Source organism: Pezoporus occidentalis, unplaced genomic scaffold (assembly GCF_034315485.1).
Source record: "Pezoporus occidentalis ecotype Australia unplaced genomic scaffold, CSIRO_AGI_Poc_V1 ctg2, whole genome shotgun sequence".
Classification (NCBI taxonomy): domain Eukaryota; kingdom Metazoa; phylum Chordata; class Aves; order Psittaciformes; family Psittacidae; genus Pezoporus; species Pezoporus occidentalis.
In genome coordinates this window covers 11,295,942-11,316,989 of record NW_026913855.1, presented here as the reverse complement: position 1 = coordinate 11,316,989, position 21,048 = coordinate 11,295,942, and the positions used below count along the sequence as shown (strand labels likewise).

General features: G+C 41.6%; 1 protein-coding gene across 9 annotated transcripts in view; it reads right to left on the bottom strand.

Moving 5' to 3' along the window:
- Nucleotides 1–2,156: 2,156 nt before the first annotated feature.
- Nucleotides 2,157–21,048, bottom strand: part of FARS2 (phenylalanyl-tRNA synthetase 2, mitochondrial) — a 245,622-nt gene continuing 226,730 nt past the window's right edge. For all 9 annotated transcript variants that reach the window (XM_062617816.1, XM_062617818.1, XM_062617811.1 and 6 more), the window contains one exon: nt 2,157–2,473. In XM_062617816.1, coding sequence (XP_062473800.1) covers nt 2,335–2,473 — 139 coding nt within the window. In that variant the 3' untranslated portion in view covers nt 2,157–2,334. The remainder of the gene's footprint in view (nt 2,474–21,048) is intronic.

The window sequence follows — 21,048 nt, the reverse complement described above, 5'->3', positions numbered from 1 at the left end:
AATCTAACATACCCAAGTATTCATATTATGCTCACAGTCAGCCCATCTGATTTTACAGGCATAAAAACTTTATGTAATTGAGTGATGCTTGCCCCTGAAGAAGCTGTTTGGCTTTTTAATCTTAATGGTTTGCACTTTTGTCTGAAAGTTGCTGCTATGAAAACTCTTACTCCAGAAGATGATCCCATGGTATCAAGTCAACTTCAGAGAAAGATTTGCATTTCCCTCTTATCAGCCTATGAGGCTAATCTTTTAGATTTCAAAGAATAATGTTACTCCACAAAGACCTGGTCATTGCAGGCAGTCCCTCCTTACCAGAGCGCAGACAGTTCACAGTCAGACACACCAAACACAGCCAATGTTAGTGGGTCACGACTAGCTGATCCAAGAACCCTCAAGCTTCTTTCCAAAGTTGGACATGACAGTCTGCGGTTGCAGTGACAGAGTTTCATTGTCCAGTTTTCTCCTCCTTGCTTTCCCCAGTATTTCTTTGCCCTGAAAACTGGCTGATCAGAATGAGAGAAGAACTGAAGGATTTTGGGGGCAGGAAAGGGAAACTCTACTATTAAAAAATTTAAAAGGGGAATCTTGCAATCTACTCCACCCCAAGTAGTTTCTTGTTTTCCCAAGGGATTTAGTTCTTTCATACAGCAGGCAGGTTTTAGTACTCTCCCCTCTCCATAGGCAATCCCATCAATTAACATCCATGTAATTTGCTGTCCCACGTGGCAGTGTCGATCAGACCCTGCCTTGGAACAATTACGGCTCAGTGTAGTTCAGGGGAGTGCTCCTCTTCTTCGGTGGTCTTCACAGGGAATCCTGAAAAGGTGAAGGATGAAGGAGACAGAGAAACATCAAATGGGCTAGGCTGTATTTATGGATTTTAGTAAGTCACAGTTTAAAAATAACCAAGTAGTTTTTTTCTGGTGCCTAAATGGCACCCATTCTTTTTGCCTTTTAGAAAGTCTAGCGTATTGTTTTCATAATAGTTATTTGGATAACACAACAGTGATTTAGATTAGTATTTGTTTACACAGCTAAACATGTTGAGTAATGAAACCGAAATGAGCTCTCTGTTTCTGTCACATCTGCAATAGGAACTGGCTTCTTATGGTTGAGTACAAGCCTGCTGCACAGATGTTTCTTGATAAGGTATAAATCAGTGTTAGATGCTCTTTATTGCAGCACTTTTACTACCTTCTTCCCCGAAGGAGGGAATTTTGCCCACACAGCAACCAGATGTGACCTGCAATGGTATGAAATACCATAACAAGTAAAAACAGGCCCCATATTCCATATCAACATCTGCAATGGCTCATCAAGTATTTATCAGACTATTTGAACACTTCTACAGGTCCTAGCATTGTACCACTGCCAGAATTTACTTATTATAACCTGCAATGAAAAAGCCAAGCATCCTGTTAAGTGACTGGTTCCTGAAACAGTAAGAGATCCCATTTTAGTTTGGTTTCCTGCCTTAAAGGGCAAATTTCTGAGCAAGCACTGCTGCTAGAAAGTGAAAAACAGGGAGAGATCAAGGCAGCTGCTTTTCAGGGCATTGCAGGGAAGAGTTTCTTTGATGGTAGCCATGGAACACACTTACCGACTGGTGCCTATGTGAGGAGAACTGAGACAACAGAGCTCCTCACCTGGGTGAAGGCAGCAGAGCTCAGAGCACCTCACTAAGTGGCTCTGCTCATCTCTGTAGGAGCAGAGAGATCCAACACGAAAGACTCACCAGTAATCCAGGATTTGAAGACAGCCAAGTCTGGCCCCAGAGCCACACTGGCTCCTTCTCTGCAGCAGATAAAATCAATACCCATGGGCTTTGAAGGTAAAACAGCCGAACTTTGCAAGATGTACTTCCTGGAAGGTTTCTTACAGCAAAACCTGACATTTCTTATTTAAAATAGAGGGAGAGATGGGTTTTTCATCCCTGAGCTAATCTGTGTTTCTGATTTGCTTCACTTGTTACACGGACAGAAGATCCTGTCAATGCAGAAATAATGCCAAGCATTTGCAGTTTAATGGAACCCAGGGACCAATTAACAACACAGAAAACCACCAGGCAGTGTATTTCTTATTGTAACAGGAGGGAAATCTTACATTACTGCCTTTCCCCCTTTTCTTACAATAAAGTGCCAGCGCTTCGTCAATGATTTCTCAGTAGTAATGTTTATTATCTGGTAGTTTTACCATTGCCCATCTATCAATCATTTTCCATGTGCTAGGATTAGTCACAAGCCTCCTCTCTTTACTTGCACCACCCAACCCCCTCCCACAAAACAAAGAAAAGGAAATTTCAACTGTCATTAGGGCTTCCGAGCAGTGATGCTAGAACCTGCCCTCAACCCCAAGTTCTCGAACTGCTGATTCTTCAATAGCTTGATGGATGCGATGCACCTCATCCTGCGTTAAAGTCTTCTCTGGGTGGCGGTAAATGATCCGGTAGCAATGGCTGACCTTCTTTGTCCTACAAAATATAAACCAAAAGAGGACTCATAAATACATTTGCCTGCAAATGTAAATATATAAGGCCAAACACTTACCCTCTGCATCATTTTTTATTTGCGGTCTGATTCTGTTCTTGTTGCTTGAAAATCACTTTAATGCTAAAATACACAGTCTGGAGAGAGGGGAACTGAGCTGAATTTTAATTTTGGCAGAGGACTTTGCTGAAGTCCATCTTATACCTCAACTTATAATGAGGTGTGGCTGCTTCTTAGCAGGGCAAGCAAGCCCACAAGAAGGGCTATGCTAACCCCACAGAACTGCTGCTAACACAACTGCTCTGTCATTCTGGCACTAATGGGGCTACCTCAAGGGAGCACTGCACACACATACCCCCTCAGACCAGTGGGGATGCCATGATGGAACCTCTGCACACTGGAAAGCAATGTTGATAGCTAATGCAGAGCATCTCACAAGTCTTGCCATCCAGGCTCCAGCCTGGGGGAGGAGACCAAACACACAGCTACAGAGAGAGTGAAATATTCATTTTTCAATTCAGGTAACTACTTTGCTTTTGCTGGAAATTAGAAACAAGGGCAAAATGCATCTGAAGTATCCATGTGTGGAGAAGGACAGAGATGAAGGGTGAAGGTGGCTGTCTCTCCCAAAGTGAAGTGAGCACCACATGGCAGCTCCCAGGCACTGGCCACATTGCAGCTAAGATGAGGAGCAGCCCAGGAAGCTTGGGGTTTGACACAACCACAGGCACATGTGCCAATGTTTCTTATCCCCTGCTGTGCAAAGGAAAAGGCAAAAGAGAACACAAAAAAGGTAGAGATGGAATGATGTGGAATAAAAAAGTATTTAAGAGTTGCTGAGTTAGGCAAAGACAAGTTAATGCAAAACCAGGAGCTAACCAGCAAGTTAAATAAGAGAGCAAAAAGTCTTGGTCTCCATCAAAACCAGGCTGGATTACATAGCTCTTGCAAGGGCATCTCTATAATATTACCAATTTTAAATGGCAGTTGTGGCATCTTTTTTATTTTTAGTTTCAACTGGAGTCCACACTGCTTCTCCTTTCAAAGGTAAACACTCACTTCAGTGAAAGAAAGAAAATCGGAGGGGGAAAATAACAGGAAAACAGAGATCAAGTACTAGATAGAAGGATCTGGCAGACTGGCAGAACTCTGGATTTAATGGCACAGAAAGGATTCAGCAAGCTCTAGGTCATCTCTCGCCTGAAAATTGCTTCATGTTCAAACAGTCATGTTCATTATGACTATTTGATTAAAACTAAGGTTATATGTGCTCATACACAAAGATAACTCTAAATATACCCATTTCAACTTCAAATCCTACTAAAAACTAGAAACAGCCTCAGAATAGCTATTTGATACCAACTTTGTGCCGCCCAACATGAGTTGGAAGCTTGCCCTGCTCCCACTGGCAGTTCATAATAAAAAGGTTATTTCAAATTAAAGCCTCTTTCCTTTTTGTGTGCTCTGAAGATAAAGCAAGTTAAACCTGACTAGCATAGGAAAGGGCAAACTGCATTTCACAAAGTGTTAAGCTGCTGCAGTTAACTGCTAAAAACCAGCCAAGAGCTTTCCCTGGGTACAGGTTAAATGCTGTAGAAAAGTGATTTTTGAGAAAAGAGGGGGAGGTGTAGCTGTGGAGAAAGTGTTGCTCTGCTCTGCTCCTCTGCAAAACAGTTGAGAGGACAGACCTGGGATAAGCAACTTCATGGAATAACAAGGGTTTGGCCAGATGCTACACTGCAAGAAAGAGATTTGAATGAGAGATAGGGATAACGAATTAGGGCTCAACAGAAACAATTTTCAAAACCAGGCTGGCAAATACCATTACAGCTGGTAGCATTTTGGCTTTTTAGAGTGCTACAGCAACCCGCCTGATCAAGAGTATTTGCAAATTGCTTTGGCTGAAAATATATTTAGAAGATGTACAATTGCAGGCTTGATCATTAAGTTTTGTATAATGCAGGAATATATCCCATGATAGAAAACTCATTACCACCATTTAATGTGATGCAGACACAAATTTGCATAAAGCATTCAGGCTGTGATAGGGCTAGCTACAGCACTGTTTTTCCCTATTGTGGTTAACCAAAGGTAATGATTTTTCTGGACCCACGTGTTTACATATCCCCCTCTCTCTACCACGGTGAGCAGTTCATTCATGAGGCAAATTAAATAGGTCAGAATAGGACACAACAGTTTCTTGTGAGTGCTGTGGAAAACCTCTGTAGGTGGCATTTAGATCAGGAAAGGGTCAAGGTCTTACAGAGCAGCCCTGGATGAGAGTTCTGTTAGCTGAAGTTAAGCATGGCTGCAGGAGAAATAAAACAGGGATCGCATTCGATGCAATTAGTTTTTATTATAGCCAAAAAATGATGTAACTACCAATGTACATGTCTGACTACACGTAACTCCCATGGTTAGTATGTTAGTTTTGTCCCACCCTTTAGCTAGGTTTACCTGCATTTTGTTACTAATTAGAAAGAAGGAGTTTAATGGTTCGATGCTATTTCTATAAAAGACACACTGTAAGTTTCAAAACCTTAAGTATTGTTTTAAGCCAACTTTTCAAGGGAGATGGGGAAGAGTATTTCTTGGCTCTTCTGCCCCTAATACTTACCCCCTTGCTCCCAAATAAAATACTAAGACAATGTCATTAACCACTGCTGTCAGCTGCAACGGGAACAATTATTGTCAGCAAATAGTATGTTTGCTGATTCTCTTTCTTGCTTTCCTTTTGTTCTGCAGAGTCACGGAGTGTTTGCCTACCTTAAAGATGGCTCTGCTAATGCATAATGAACTCTCAGCTGCATACCATGCTGCAGCCTGATGATACAGAAGCAGTAGCTCTCTATCCAGAGCACGAGAAAATTTGAGGCAAAAACCTAAAGTGAAAAAACCAAAAGCTAAACGCTGAGTGCACTGGGCTTTATTTACCTGAACTGCACTGCCAGACAAGTCCATGCAGTTCACAGTCACACGGACTCCTCTCCCATTAGGCTTCAGGTGATCTTAGTGTCACAAGCCTCCTCTGCACCAGCCTGCGGCTTTCAGGTAATGAAATGCAGTGAATACAGTGAAGCACTGCTCAAAGGGAAAAGGAAGACAGGAATTTATTCTGATGCCACAGAAGGAAACACAATACAGTCCTTGGACAAACACTGGAGTGACACAATGTCTAATGCTCTTTCATATGTTTTTTGGAGGAAACAGCTTTGCCTCATGATTTCCAGGAACTGGCATATAGCCACCTCCACATGCTAGGGAGCTGCTCACTGCCAGGTCAGATTCACTGCATGGGGGCCAACCTGAAGGTCAGTATTTTGGTATTTCAGCCTGATTTTGAGCACTGCAGAAAATTAAGGTGCCTTACTCTGCCTCTAGTCTAATGAAACAAACACAAAAGCAATCTGACACTGGGACCAGGGCTAAAATGAAAGGGTATGTTAGGCAATAAAAGTTAATACCTATGTGTTAGCTTTCCCTGGAAGTCCACCGAAGGATGTTTAAACACAACTTGGCTACAAAGCTGATCCCAGAAGTTATCAACAGCAAACCACCTAAACACACTGGGGAACCTGTCTCAGTCGTTAGGTAAGACAAAGACACAGGGTCATTTGGTAACCAAAATAAATGCCTAAGAATAAATGCTTGGTACTGGCATTTGTCTCATTCTCATGCAATACTGTAACAAGCACAAAAATTTCTTCATCCTGTACTTGAAAAACGAGATCAAAGGGGCAGTGAGTGGGGAAAACCCCCATTTTAAAACTGTGTTCTACTTTCCATCTGTCTTAAATAAAGCACAAGGGCACAGAGAGTTCTGCAGAGAGGTTACACCTGCTCTTATGTGGTGAGAACAACACAGAAGCAGACATTTTTTCCCTTTTGAACCCTACCCATTCTATGATTTTTCTAGAGAGCTGCATTTACTTTGAGGAACAGAAAAGTAGAGATGACAATCTCCCACAGCATCAAGGACCGAAAGAGAGTACCATCTCTTTTGTACCGAGCAGTGCACTAAGCAGTAGTACTCACCTCTACATCTATATTGCACCTTTCCTACAGAATATTATTTAAAATGAAAGATCTACACACATGGTAGCATAAGTATTTGAGATTATTCTCTCTCTCTTAAGTGACTCATGTTACTGAGGTTCTTTGAGCATCTCCCAGTTCCTGCCATAGCTGTTCATATGCTATATCCCCTCAAAAGATTCATTATGTAATTACCTTACATAAACTTTCACACAGTACTCAATGACCACTACACGCTTCACAGAGATCATGTCATGCTCTGAGTATGCATGGAATGACTTTAGGGAATGTCCTAAAAGGGATGATGATGGGAAGAAACTAAAATACTGTTCCATGTTAGTACCATCATAGCTGCCGAAGCCATGCAAAAAGCACAGCTTAAGTTTCGCTTTGTGGCTCCAGCAGTTCCAGAATAGTTCATGTTGTAAGTGGAAATGGAGGGGAATATTAAACTGCAAGAAGAAGATGATGTAATTACCTTTTCCTTTTTGTTTTATCCATTCAAACCACATCCACCACTATGATAGTAGGCACAACTACTAAATGTCCTACTATAAATTTTAAATTGACAAATAGCACCCTCTGCTAGGAACCACATAATGAAAAATGGCAAAAGGCTTGTGCTATATACCTTGCTGTCAATGGCAAATAATCCATTTACCATGGTAATATGCATGTAGAATATAGCAGTAATTCTCTGAACAAAGGCCTTTCCCAAAGATACACTCTCATCAGCCCTTTCAAATGCTAATACTCCATTTCTCTGGAAAGGTATATTGTATACAGCAGCATATTTCAAAAAATGGACATGTTTTGGTTTAAGGTGATTTTGATGCTAGGTGAAAGAACTGTTTTAAACCCATAGAATGCAGGGAACAGCCATTTGTGTTGCATGTCTTTTCCAGCTGACTCCTGGCTGAGAAGGATGGTTCAGCTTCAAAGATAGTTCAGGTCAACACAACCATGTTGATATTGTCAACATCGTTTGACCACTGTGGATTTTTTTGGTGGTCACTTTAAAAGAGATGCATGTTTACTGACAAACGGTTGGACTGAAACACTCTTCTGCTATTTCACAACATTGAGACTGTAATGGGCTTTTGCTCTTTTCTAATTGGACTTGGTGAAATCTGTATCTGAATACCAAAGCCTGAACTTGCCTGGCCTTTTCATTCTTTCTTTCTTTAATATTAGTTCCATCTTAACTTTTATCTTAATGTAGAAAACTCTTAATGTAGAAAAAATACCTAAAAATTCTGCAAATAGTCAGCTTATTGAGAGAGATTAAAAAGCACACAAATAATACCCAGTAGTTAAAATGAAAAATTAAATCACTTGATAACTTTTCAGCTTCTCAGTCACTGAGATACAAACTATGGTTAAATAACCATAAGCCACTGCCATGTATCCAAAATCCAATTTGGACTGGTTAGAAAGTTTTGCTCATGATTTTCCTTTTCTGCCTAAATCTATCACCTAATTTCTTAGATGCAGGAAGAGATACAAGCAGATATATACTGAAAAAATAATTCATAAACATCACCTGAAGGAGCAGGCCTCCTGGCTGTTAGACGTACTCACTAAATGTTGAGTGAAACAATTCAAGCAATTACTTGTACTTTGGCCCCTAATGACCTCTTCCCATTTCAACAGACCATCTTGGTTTGTTGATATATGCCAGCAAGAGAATAGCTAATATGAATGGTGCAGGGCTTTTTTCTGCCATCTCCCAGAGAAAGAGAACTCTTGTAAACAGACAGAGTTACACAAGGAACTCAGAGAGTGTTTCCCTTGTGCCCTGTTACAGTAGTCTCAGTAACCAGCCAACAATACAGTCAACCCATCTCAGATCCAAGCACTTTCCATTAAAAAGCTCTTAAGCCTCACAGCATCAAAAGTAATGGAATCCATTACACGCAGGCAACAATGAAATATCACTAGGGTGAAGAATAAGGAGAAAAATATCATTCTCCATTATACCAAAAGAAAATCCAATGTCCCCACAGGATCATAAGCTAACTATGACACAGACTTTTGCTGCCATGGAAGGCCAGAAAAAGCCTACAAAGCCTTGGGGTTTGGGATTGTGGGGTTTTTTGTTTGTTTGTTTTTGTTTTTAATACAATGACTCATTGATTCCTTGAAGAAATCAATGATTGATAGTTGTGAAGCAGGTACGAAACCAGTTCTCAAGGGGATGGATTCCAGCATCAGTGATGACTCTGTCCTCCAATTTTCCTCCCTTTGGGAAAATCATCTATCAAGCACAGATGACAGAATTCCCATCCTATCTGATCTATGCCAATACTGAGGAATCCATTTCACATGGATTTAAACCTAGATGTGACCGAGAGTTGTCCCTCCTGTAAGATGAACTTTGTGCTCTCAGTTCATACTGGGCCTCCTCAATTTTTAGGGGCTCACCACTCCATCTAGTGAGGCAGTTCAAAATCCTGCTCTAAATCCAGGAAGATTCAAAAGTAAGCTAAAGACTGAATATTTTCAAGACTTGCCTTGCTGTCAGCATAGTAACCCTGGAGTTATCATGCTAGATAGATTGAACATTATGCACTTTCAACAGAATGAGTCTCTCAACTAACCAAGGCTGAACTTTTCAGGAATGAAAGCAAGCCTTGCAGTGGGCATGTATGCAAAAATCAGAACATATGCAAGCATGTGAGGCTTAGAATAGGGTACAAAAACCTACTTTTTCTTATCTTAGGGTTATCACTACAACAGCTATAAGAGCTGCACAGGTAGAATAAAGATAGGAACAAGCCAACTTTCTGATACAAACACATTCAAAATCCAGTGAAATAACTTCTACTCACCGATGTGTCAAATGAGAAAAGGTTGTTTGGTAAAATACTCAAGACAATTTTATGTCCTGAACATAGAAAAATAATTGGATGCTGAAAATAATGAAGTGATGGTCTCAGCATCAGACAGGACAGAATACCTGTTCTGTGTACAGCACAGGGTTTTAGGAGGTGTCCTTCAACAACAGGTCGAAGGAGGTGATCCTGCCCCTCTACTCTGCTCTCATGAGACCTCACTTGGAGTATTGTGTGCAGTCCTGGTGTCCTCAACATCAAAAGGACATGGAACTGTTGGAACAAGTCCAGAGGAGGGCCACAAGGATGATAAGGGGACTGGAGCACCTCCTGTATGAAGGCAGGCTGAGAAAGTTGGGGCTGTTCAGCCTGGAGAAGAGAAGGCTGCATGAAGCCCTCATAGCAGCCTTCCAGTATCTGAGGGAGGCCTATAAGGATGCTGGGGAGGGACTCTTCATGAGGAACTGTAGTGACAGGACAAGGGGTAACAGATTATAACTTAAACAGGGGAAGTTTAGATGGGATATAAGGAGGAAATTCTTTCCTGTTAGAATGGTGAGGCACTGGAATGGGTTGCCCAGGGAGGTTGTGAATGCTCCATCCCTGGCAGTGTCCAAGGCCAGGTTGGACAGAGCCTTGGGTGGGATGATTTAGTGTGAGGTGTCCCACCCCATGGCAGGGGGGGTTGGAACTTGATGATCTTAAGGTCCTTTTTAGCCCTTACTATTCTACGATTCTATGATTTTGCTTCACTTTCCCTATGTTTGACTGAAAAGGCTCTGTGTCAAATGCTTTTCAAAGTCTAATCATGTTTTCACCAAAACAAAACTCAAGGGCTAATATTTTTTTGTTATTTGTTGTTTAAAAAATTAACCACTAGAGGCTTAAACATTCTCCTACCCATCAAACAAATTTTGGTCTCATGGGAACTGCCATCTAAGCTCCTTCACTTTCTCCTTCCCTGTGTGGTTCAGAACATATGGCATGACAACCTGAATTCAAGAGAATCTGAATCCTGAATCTTCCAGAGGTCAAGGCAAAAGATGCCGATGATGGATCACCTCCTCTCTCTCAAAAGAAAATTGGCTGACATAGCTCATGAGGAATCAGAGCACATTGAGAAGAACAGAAGCATGCGATACCTGGAAGTCCTGGCAGCTGAAGCATTTTGAACTCTACAGAAGAATTTATGTTCAGCGAGTAAAACCACAACAAATACACATATTTGCTGTCATTGATGGCTCTCCCACTTTTTTCACATTTCTTTTGGCCTCCTAAATCCCTAGTAACCTAGTCGCAGAATGAAGCAGCTCCAGCAGCAACAGATGCTGGCAGAACTTCATGAATCAGGTATCTCATTCAAAACCCCTTGTGCCCATCCAAGGCAACTGGCTAGTACTGGAGTGGCTCAGGGAAACAAACTGTTTGTAAAGAGTAACTCTGGAAGGCACACTGTATTTGCAGTGTTGTTGTGCTTCTTGTGCAAAGATGTTATATTCATCTCCCTCTAACCACAGAGTACAGGTAAGAGCATGGAAGAGGCTCTGGTCCTACTTCTGTCAGACAGCAATATTAATGACTCCATAACTGGTCATTAGCCACAACAGTATTGCTCAAAAGTTTCCAACCATTGGCAACTGAAATGCCATCTGGAAGCACTTAAGAGTGACAACCTATCTCAATAATCTGAACAAATCCAACACGAGAGGGGAATTTGGACTCTTTCAAATGCTATCTAAAGTACTTATAGAAAAAAATGTTAAGTGTGATACCTTTTCAGTTCTTCCGAGTGAAAGATCAAAGAAGTTTAGCAGTTTCCCCTCCCAACTAGATGTTAATACTAAAGGCTACAAAAAGCATTACTGAAAATAACATCACTGTCAAATTAAAACGTATTTTGTAATACAGTAAAAGGGGAATTTATATAAGATTTTAAAACAATTCTCCTAAGAAAAGAAGATGGATGGGGGTAACAGCTGGTTCAGATCTATCTCTGCAGAGTACTACCAGGAATCAGGGGCTACACAGTTAGATGGCAGACAAGTGCATGGGAAGGACTGAATGCTGTTTCAGGTACTTGTATAGAAGTCATCACTGAGATTAGTGGTTTTGTCCTAACCATGCCAGGAGCTAGGTGTTTAAGTTCTCTTTAGACTTACTGAAAGTTGAGGTAAGGAGGAACATGGCTCTGGACTCAGATCAAGAACCTAAATGATTTTCACAAGGTCACACAGCAAATCAATGAGAGAGGGGGTGACCTGGATAAATGTGGGCACAGACCCTTTGAGTTACCTTTCTTTCAGGTTACTCTTCCCATGCACATACGCTTCCAGTCACCCTTCTTTTCTGCAAATTGTACAGCAGCCCTGGAAACAAAATAGTCTACAGAAGGGAAAAGCAACTCATCCCATATACAATGGATAGGGCAGGGAAAGGTGCAGGGCCAGCATTAGGATAACCAAATCAGCTGTTTGTTAAGTGACAAACTAATCCCGTATCAGGAAAAAACAGGATGGGGAGAAGAAGGGAGCAGGAAGGGATGAGTTAACCTGAGACCAGAAAACAGAAAGGATTTAAAAACTGAAAGCAGAGGTTAAAAGAAATGACCTTTTTCTGCGTAAAAGCAACACATTAAAAGTGCCTGCCCACACCCTGGGCAGCCCACAGCACTAAAAGACAACTTAAAAACATTTGTATCTGTGTGCATGCAAATATATAGGGGGTTCCTCAATGGAGCTGCTTACAGTATCTCTTAAAGCTGGTGAAAATTCTGAAGCCACTTGCACAATTAAGTGTTGTTTAGTATCCTCTTCCAGTCTATACTTTATTAGTAATCTCAGAACTGTCAGGTTCTACAGCCTTAATCTAGCTAACTGGATTTACTTTGGAGATGCAGAAATTCCCCACCTACCCTCTCCAAGGGCAGTGTGGTTCCACATAGACAGTCACAAGAAACCTGTTGTCATTGCTTTTCTGACAGTTGGTGCCTTGGGAAGAAAACTCAGAAAAAGCCCTCAAAGTAAGGATAACTACTGGCCAGCAGATTAAAATACTGTTAACACACAGGAAAAATGTCTGGCTGGGTCCCATTTACACAAGGTAATACATTTGGATCACGACGACAGGCAAAGAGCCTGTGTCATGTAGGTGAGGCTTGACTGGTTATTTTCAGTATAAAGATGGGGAAAATGTCACAGCAGCATTAAAACTAGCCAAATAACGACAATATATACCAATCAGGTGCACTGGCCAGAACTTTTACAGCTGTCAAAATGAGTACTATTTTGCAAAATTCTAACTGCTATGTTTGGCATGTTGTCCCCTTAGTATTATGTCTACTCTTTATGAAAAGACAAATGAAAAATGTGAATATGATAGGGTGCATGCATAGTGAACACCTCCTACAGAAAGATGATATAAGCATCATGCAATAAAACACTGTGTGGGCACGAAGACTAAAATGTCAGGGTACAAAATGAGATGCATCCTTCTAAGTACAATGAAATTACTGGTCTGCCATGCAAGACAGAAAAGAAAGTCATTGAGACGTTACACTAGGAAGATCAAAATACTGTTTTTGCTAAGACTTTACTAAAAAAGGCCTAGTGATCCTCTCACTAGCAGGAATTAATATCAGCAAAGAAGGGATAAGATTTCAGACCAGAATGGGGAATACACAGGAAGCACTAGAGTAAATCAAATGTTCTCAAATTATCCAACAGATGAACTTTGCTCTAAATACTTTAGGAATGAGCAGAAGAAATCTCAAAGCTGCTATCAGTTATCTCTGAGAGTTCATGGAGGACAAGTAAGCTACCGAATGTTTGGAAAAGGTCAAACAGAGTGCTTATCTTTGAAAATGAAACAAAATCAACAACAAAATAGAGTAAGCCATAGTAGCTTATAGACTACTTACATTACATTCCCCAAACAACTCTGTGCAGATAACCAAACTACTTGTAAGCACACAATGGAAATAAAAAAGATGAAAACCAGAAAACATGGATGTATCAACCACATCTAGTCAAAACAACCTAATTTCCCTCTATAAATGGGTAACAGGCTAATCAAGAATCAGTAAATGAAACTATGAATTGCAGGAAGTAGAAAACACCATGAGGGGCAGGTGCATGTGTAGAGGTGTGTGTGTGTATATGGAACATACCTTCACAGTCAGCTAAACCAGTTAAGAAAAAATGGTGTAAGATCAATATTCCACAAACCATGGATCCATGGCAGCTGCAAGCAGTTCTAGACAAAGTTGAAAAATCTTTGGAAAAGTTTTTATAAGTTATAATGAAAAGTGGAAAAAAGGAATAAAAATACTAAATCATAGAATCATAGAATCGTTAAGGTTGGAAAGGACCTTAAGATCATCAAGTTCCAGCCCCCCAGCCATGGGCAGGGACACTTTACACTAAACCATGTCACCCAAGGCCTCATCCAACCTGGTCTTGAACACCGCCAGAGATGGAGCATTCACAATTTCCCTGAACAACCCATTCCAGTGCCTCACCACCCTAACAGGAAAGAATTTCCTCCTTATATCCAATCTCAACTTCCCCTGTTTAAGATTTAACCCGTTACCCCTTGTCCTGTCACTACAGTCTCTAATGAAGAGTCCCTCCCCAGCATCCCTATAGGCCCCCTTCAGATACTGGAAGGCTGCTAGGAGGTCTCCATGCAGCCTTCTCTTCTCCAGGCTCAACAGCCCCAACTTCCTCAGCCTGTCTTCATACGGGAGGTGCTCCAGTCCCCTGATCATCCTCGTGGCCCTCCTCTGGACTTGTTCCAACAGTTCCATGTCCTTTTTATGTTGAGGACACCAGAACTGCACACAATACTCCAGGTGAGGTCTCACAAGAGCAGAGTAGAGGGGCAGGATCACCTCCTTTGACCTGCTGGTCACGCTCCTTTTGATGCAGCCCAGGATACGGTTGGCTTTCTGGGCTGCAAGAGCACACTGAAGCCGGCTCATGTTCATTTTCTCATCAACCAACACCCCCAAGTCCTTCTCCATAGGGCTGCTCTGAATCTCTTCTCTGCCCAACCTGTAGCTGTGCCTGGGATTGCTCTGACCCAGGTGTAGGACCTTGCACTTGGCATGGTTAAACTTCATGAGGTTGGCATCAGCCCACCTCACAAGCGTGTCAAGGTCCCTCTGGATGGCATTCCTTCCCTCCAGCGTATCAACCGAACCACAGAGCTTGGCCTCATCAGCAAACTTGCTGAGGGCGCACTCAATCCCACTGTCCATGTCAGCGATGAAGATGTTAAACAAGACTGGTCCCAACACCGATCCCTGAGGGACACCACTCGTTACTGGTCTCCAGCCGGACACTGAGCCATTGACCACAACTCTTTGTGTGCGGCCATCCAGCCAGTTCTTTATCCACCGAGTGGTCCATCCATCAAATTGATGTCGCTAAATGAAATTCATAAAATTAGGTATTACAAAATCTGTCCTCCTAGAAGTTTCACCTTGTAGTGAGTTGCATGAAAGTAGATGTGAAAACTGGTGATCAATACAATTAACACTAAAAGGTGATATTCCAAATGGCTGGAGTAGCTGCCAATATTTTGTTTCTGGAAGCAGTTATCCTCGGTTCATATAGAAATCTGAAGGGTCATTTTTATAGGGCTCTTCATGCTGGCTCCCAGATGATGGAATATTTTCATGAATGGAATAGGCAATGCAGCAGCAGTGTTTGTTAACTTGAAAATTACATTGAGCTGGGTAAAACTGGAAGTATAACTGAAGACAAAATTAGATGAATTTTGACAAACTGGAAAAGCTGAAGGATACAATTCAAGCAGGACTTGAAGGACAAGAAGAACTATAAGCTTCTGTATGTACCCAAGAACAATTAGCTGCAAGCACAGAGGATGGAGAACAACTGGGTATAGAGCAGTACTACACATAGCACCTAAGGACTACACAGAATCACGAGCTGATGGTGAACCTGTGATGCTGTTGTCCTGCTTTAAGCTAAGCAAGCACCACTCTGGGACAAACTGCTGAAATGCAGCTGGAGTGACATCCTTCTGCCCCACCCAACACTAAACTGCTGGCTTAGCTGAAGTACCCTCTCCACACCTCAAGAGAGATGTGAGGCAACAGGAGGCAGATCACCAGGGAGCAATGAGAACAAGCAGATGTCTATTATAAGGAAATTACAAGGAAAGACTGAGAGAGCACAGGTTGCTCAGCATAAGGAAGAGAGAGCACGAAAACACCCTTCAAATACATAAAATGCTGCTGCACAGAGTTAGGTAATAATCTGTTCATCAACATTCACAAGCGGCAGGAGCTGAAAGCAATGAGCTCATATTGCAGAAATGTTCACTTGAGAGGCGGTTGGGGTCCCCGCTGCTGGAAATCTTTAAGGATTGGTTATACAAGTGTCTGTCAGGAGTGCTATAAGTAGAGATGTTTTGGAGTAGGAGGATGAACTAGGTGGCAGTACTCTTCAACTCTTTAGCATAAAATAATGTTAACCATCTTTAAAATGCAGAAAGTTACTTGAGAAGCAAAGATAGCTCCTTGTGGCTCCAACTGAATACACTGTGCATTTGTTGCATTGAAAGGAGATGGGGAAGAAAGCCTAGTTCAAGAAGTCAAGGAGGTAGAAAATACAAACCACTGCTGTTATACCTGGCAACCTAGTGTTTCCAACAATGAATTCCCACGAAATAAAGCAAAGAGGGAAAACCTTTGGTAAGGAAACAGACACCAACAGACTGAGAAGGGAAAGGAATCCTCTGAAAATGATGACCTCTTTAGGTCAGAAACCCTTTCATTAGTCTTATAGGCCAATGTTAAAATATAGCAGATAGGAAACCAAACTGCTGCTGAATTACCTTTCAATACTTAAAGCCAATAAAAAACAAAACAAAAATTCCCAGAAAAGTCCCTCTGTAAGGCAGCATCCCAAAGGGAGATGTCAGTCAGCTGCTTGTCCCCTTTCTGAGGCTGAGAGATGCCTTAGGAAAACTCTAAGGAACAGCCATGGAAGCTGCTGCGTATCTTTGACAGGCTGAACTGCATCTTTGTTTTTTATACTTCTCTTCAGTTGATATCAAGAGGTTAACCCTTTGCTTTCAGCTTTCCAAGATCCTATTTAACTCCAGGCAATCTTAAAATAAGGCCAAATCATTCTTCTAACAAAAAAATGCTGCAAACAAGCCTGTTGGAAATCTACACCTCAAGGCAGTTTGGGGATGCTCAGGGAGTACAAGACACTGCTACACCAGTCCTTGAGGAAAGGCTGGTTGGCTCTGAGGAGAACAAGTTTTGGGGACTAGGGCCTTTTGACATAGAAGGTGATTAACTTTATGCCCTGTTGCAGGTAGAGAGACTGAGGAATACAGAGGAAATGCCATGTCCAAGGACATACTGCAGATCAGCTAATCTCATAATAGAAATACATAGAAATGTAATAGAAATCTCATCTTTTGGAGCCTCAATATAATGCTCTGAATAACCAGCCATGTTTCCCTTGTATTCATACATGTTATCCTGGCCTCCAAATGTTCACTCATTTGCTCTTCTGTAGTAATTCACTGTACCTCTTCCTTATGTATACAATAGCTGTGAGGGAGGAACTGCCTTTCATTTTAGGTACCTATACTCCCTTTTGGAGAAAGGAATGAGAGGCCACGACTCCGTTACAAGGAAAAATAACCCCATGTATTTGTATAAGAAACGTGTATAAAAGCGTATACATACACTCACTGTCATGGCTGCAAAGGAAAATTTATTATTAAACTTTGCAAGTTTGCTTGGACCGATAAGATCACCAGTTTGGGGGAAATCTTGATGTTTGCTCAATCTTTTGCAGGGGTTAAATGTTGATCTCAAAAAAGTTCCATTGCATATGTGCTCTTTCATTCTTACATGAAATGTGAAGTTGCCGAGGAACAAATTAACTATTTATGACTTATGCCTGTACCGTAACAAAGAATGGCTTAATGGGGGCATGTACTGCTTTGAGAGTACTGCAGTCTGTTCCCTGGAGACTCTCTTAAACAGGTTTAAGATGTATACTCTCCTTTTTCCTCAAAAATAAAAGATTAAATACTTGAGACGATTGTCCAAGTCATAGCAAAAAGACATACATGTCATAGGCTCTTGCACCGTAGTCCCACATACGTGCCTTGTAGGCAATTCAGAGTAGATTGCATACAGCTGTACCCAGACAGCAACTATAAATCCAGACTGCTGACTCAAATGAACTCAAGTTATTCTTACATCGCTAACTTTAGAGTTACAGAAGTGGACACTGGTATTTATTATACATAAGACACAGCAATTTGGTGGCATAACTTTAAACACCACCATCTCTGCTAGTAGATCTTCGTTTACACTATGGTAACAAACAAGGAATAAGATGCTCCTTCTGAGCTTACAGGTAGCTAAACCTGAACAGTCATCTTGCCAAGTATCACCATTAAGATTTTGAGTTTGTTCTCTGCTTAATTCTTGTCACACCTAGCCAGGATAGCTGGTGTTCTAACATTGTGTTTTGAAATATACACAGTACCAAAGAATATGAAATTTACTAGGCCCACTGCTGAAAGGGTTGCAATGCCACTCATGCTCCCTTCTGAATCATCTGCATCCACCATATCTCTTCACTGCCCTCACGTGCACAAACTATTCTCCCCAACCACTTCTCTACAGAGATGACTGAACAAACACAGGTGCTGGGTGTGTGGATTCAGTGAGGGAATACATCTCCTTAAAATGGAAGATACAACAGAGGGAACACTGTAGCCCTTAAAGAAGAGGGAGAATAAAATATCCCTGTGACATTTTGCATTGTAGTCTCTACCAAAACATGAAGACACAGAGACACAGTCTGGACAACTCAGTAAGATCAGATTGCTGAGCAGCACGGTGTAGATAAAGGGAGAGAGACATCTGCAGATCTCAGTTCTGAAACCCACACACTTTTCATAGATAGGATTTAATCAGTATCATGATACTTGATGCTTATTGTGATTTTCCTTTAACATCCATAAGAGGAAAAATTAAAACAATCTCACCCTTCACTAGAATAAACCCACTATAGAAGTTGAAGATCAGCCCAAAGCATGTGTTGCATGAGACTTGGACAGTTATAAAACAGTCAAAATATTTATAAGCACTTCTAAGCTGGATGAGAGCTTCCTATATTGCTAGCACATCTGCACTGGCAGGGACAAGCTTAGTCGCTTGTATCTCAACAGATCTCAGTTCTGATTCTGCATATCCACAATACACCATAGAAACTCCACAGGGAAGCAATGAAAGAATCTGGATAAGTCTGAGCACTTGCCTACAAAGCCCATGCTTAGATCCATACTGTGTTGGATCAATTTGTGAGTATTTTTTACTTTTTTTTTTATTATTATTTTTTAAGGTTGAGCCTGTATCTATTTTCTTTCCCCCCCAATACTGGGGTGAACATTTCAGTAGCACATGGGTGAGTCGATAAAACTGAGCAGCAGTGCCGCTTGCACAAATCCTTCTCCAATCCTGTCTCCAAGTGCTTCTCAGATTTGCCCTCCTGTACTAAACCAGCATATCTGCCTGAGTGGCTGCATGTGTGATGAACCACACTAGTGAGCTGATGTGGTTGAAAATGACCAGGTAGAAAAAGAAAAAAGGACACATATTCCCAATCTGGTTTACTGAATGGGCACACCAGTCATTGTGCCAGCACACTGTGGGGGTGAGAGCAGTGCAAACGAAGACTTATGCTGTCAAGAGAAACACACATGGAAACAGGGGCTAAAATCACAAGCTGGTAATTCACTGAATCCACATAAGCACCAAAACACATCTCTTTCTCCCCCTGCCCCAAGTTCATGCGAAAACATGTTATATATTATGTTCAACATGCAAGATATAAGGGAGAGGAAAAAGCCCATCTGCTATCCCCAAATGCTGCTGAGTCCAGTCTCCTGATCTGTTCCCAACCGAAGGCAACTGGATGACATCTCTTTCTGCTGAGGATTCAGCTGACGTTTTACAAAACAAGGAGGACAGGTCCCTGAGTAGCAACGTTTTAAAACTGATCAGCAGAAGCAGCCAAAACCAACGAGGCACCGGTTTAGCTTGGAAATGAATGAGTGTGTTCAGGACAGCATGAGAAGAGCTATGTAAAAACAGCTATGACAGCTGAACTTTGCAACAGTGCAAACTCTTCTGTCACTGGCTAAGCCTGAGGTCAGTGACCTGAGCAGACCTTACGTGTGTAGGGTCCTTCACAGGGCCTCTGCTGTAGCACAGATTTCATCCTATGCAAGCAAAGTTCTCCCTTCTGGCAAATGTAACACAGATCCTGGGAAGAGAAACCTCTGCTTGTAAGCTTGCTCTTACAGTATTTCATCAAATATAGCAGCGATGCTTACGAGGTTACTGCCACTAAAGATGAATCTGTTCAAGATCATTGCCTCTTAACCACTCGCTGGTACTGTGGGACATCAGCCAAAGCTGTTTAGCTTTCAGAGGTAAAGAAGCAAGGCTGGATAGAGTAGGGTGTGGGGATCAAGAGAAAGAAATACTAACGGTGAATCACTTCTTTGCTGATAGAAGTCATGGTTACCTTTAATGAACAGTTACAGGGAGGATGTGAGATAGTCTAAGTAGGACTGTTATGAAACTTAACTATGAGATACTTTGAGTAACGATCTATAAAGCTGCTAACTGGATTCAGTAAGTTGTTGAGTCATTACCATATAAGACTGGGTTGCTCTGAATGGCATACAAAATCCATATGGTTAGAGATATCGAGTGGTTTGCTTTTGGTTAGAGAAGATGAAAATGAGCACACATGTACATGGATTTTCAAGAATAAAAAAAATAAATAATAATTACCCACAATTATATACCATTCACACTATTTTGTCATTTAATTAAAGATGTCCCTTGATCGAGAATTAGCAGGCATGAAATCAGCATGGATTTTTGATGTTTGGAGAAAAGAATACAGTAAGTTCTCTGCACTGATATATCTGTTATGACATCAACTCAAACTAAAATTAGGACCAGGCAGAAGGATGCTGGGTACTACATATAAATCGCTGATCTTTCACCTCTTAGAATATTTTCACATTCAAACTGAGATGCTAAATGAGCTGAGAACTTAACACAAAAAAGAGAAGAACTTACAAAAGCACCACTAAGCATATAATTCATTCTGGAGTAACTACTCAAGCAAAGACCCAGGGCTGAGCTAGTCAGACAACTCTATTATCTCTCACCTGAAGAAAGTGTGATTAGTGGAGGAAATGTCACATTTACACTTAGAAATTGTTTCAAAGACAACTTGTATCTTTTGGCACAACTCATCCGTTTAAAAATATTGTAAGAGAGAGAGGCAGAGACAGCAAAGAGCAGTCCTTTTTATGATTTCTCACCCTTGCATTAAGCCATTGAGTTTAGCTTGAATATTCAGTATCTCAGCAGTTGGCACTTCCCAGGCAGGGGTGCTGAACTGCTCTCTGCTGATCCTCAGGGATACAGCACTGGGGTTCTTGGAGACGAAGGCTCCCCACACAGTACCTGTGCAGTGCCTACCACCCTGTGTAGCATCAGCCAGTGGTGCAGCACAGAGCAGCAGGACAAGGAGCAAGGGGGAACTGCATCTTCCTGACTCCTTTTGCTGTGAAGGGGGAGAGGTGGTCTCTGCAGCTACTCTGTA